General features: G+C 64.0%; 1 protein-coding gene across 1 annotated transcript in view; it reads right to left on the bottom strand.

The window, feature by feature from the left end:
• The window catches only part of LOC102754192 (adenylosuccinate synthetase isozyme 1), a 20,318-nt gene that overhangs the window by 771 nt on the left and 18,333 nt on the right, over nt 1–1,214 (bottom strand). The window contains exon 6 of the mRNA XM_006754017.2: nt 1,072–1,210. Coding sequence (XP_006754080.1) covers nt 1,072–1,210 — 139 coding nt within the window. The remainder of the gene's footprint in view (nt 1–1,071; nt 1,211–1,214) is intronic.

Below are 1,214 nucleotides of genomic sequence, written 5' to 3' on the forward strand. Positions count from 1 at the left end.
ACACCGGGCCACATCCACCCACGCGCATTCCCGTGGGCTCTGCTGGGCGACCCCGGGACCCAGCGAGGAGGCCGGGACGCTGCTCGGAAATTCTCACGGGCGCCCGGCTGGTGCGGCTAAAAAAACGGTGGCTCTGAGATTTTGTTTATTTTTTTTTAAAGACATATTCTTATTGGTCTCAGAGAGGACGGGAGAGGGAGAGAGTGATAGAGGCACGGAGAGGATCAGTGATCGGCTGCCTCCTGCACGCCCCACACTGGGGATCGAGCCTGCAACCGGGGCCTGTGCACTGACCGGGAATCAAACCGTGACCTCCTGTCTCACAGGTCGACGCTCAGCCACTGAGCTGGCTCTGAGATTTAACGTGTTAAGACGTCCTAAAGGAGCTATGCCCGCCCCTCCCTGGGCAGGGGCCCCCCCGGACGGGACCCCAGGGCTCACAGATGCCAGCCATCTGCTACTAATGGAAGATGCTGGAACAAGCAGGCACCCCGAACCTGACCCTGGGGTCACGCCACACTTGTGCTGTGCCCTCTCAAAGGTCAGGGCCAGTAGGGCGAGTCGGGGACCCTGGAATCTCTGGTGGGTCTACAGACGGGGGAGGGGGCAGCGAGGGCGGAAGCCGCTGGTGCTCTGGACCCGGGTGTGAAGTCAGGAACCCCAGCTTCCCAGGGGAGGGGTGTGGCGGTGGGAGCCCAGCGAGCCTCGCACGGCCACCTGAAGGGTTTTCTTAGGTCGCACTTTCATCTTGCCATTTGCAGAGTTTTAGGTTCACCTCTGCTAACAGGAGCGGGGCTTTGGTGCCCGCGGATCCCCAGGACCCGGGGTTGGTGCGCAGTTGCCTCCACCTGCCACCAGGCCAGTCCCTCTGAGCCCTGCCCAACGCGTGGGACGCCCCTGCAGCCACCCGAGAACCGGCCACGCCCTCATACGTGGACCTGGGCGGCCAGGGGTCAGACAAGCGCTGCTTCTACACTCGCCAGGGGCGAGCCTTCCCCTCTCGCCGGGCCCCGGGCACGTCTGCCGGGCGCCAGTGCCGCTGCCAGGGCGGGAAGCTGCCTCCCCTCGTACCTGGGAAATAGGGGATCCTTTTCCCGTTCAGCTTGTAGGCGATGCCGACCTTGATCTCGTCCAGGGCGTCCAAGATGTCCAGCTTCGTCAGGGCCAGCCTGTCGGAGCCGGACACAGTGGAGAGGCTGCGGGCCCAGTGCTCG

The sequence above is a fragment of the Myotis davidii genome, unplaced genomic scaffold (assembly GCF_000327345.1).
Source record: "Myotis davidii unplaced genomic scaffold, ASM32734v1 scaffold472, whole genome shotgun sequence".
NCBI classification, from domain to species: domain Eukaryota; kingdom Metazoa; phylum Chordata; class Mammalia; order Chiroptera; family Vespertilionidae; genus Myotis; species Myotis davidii.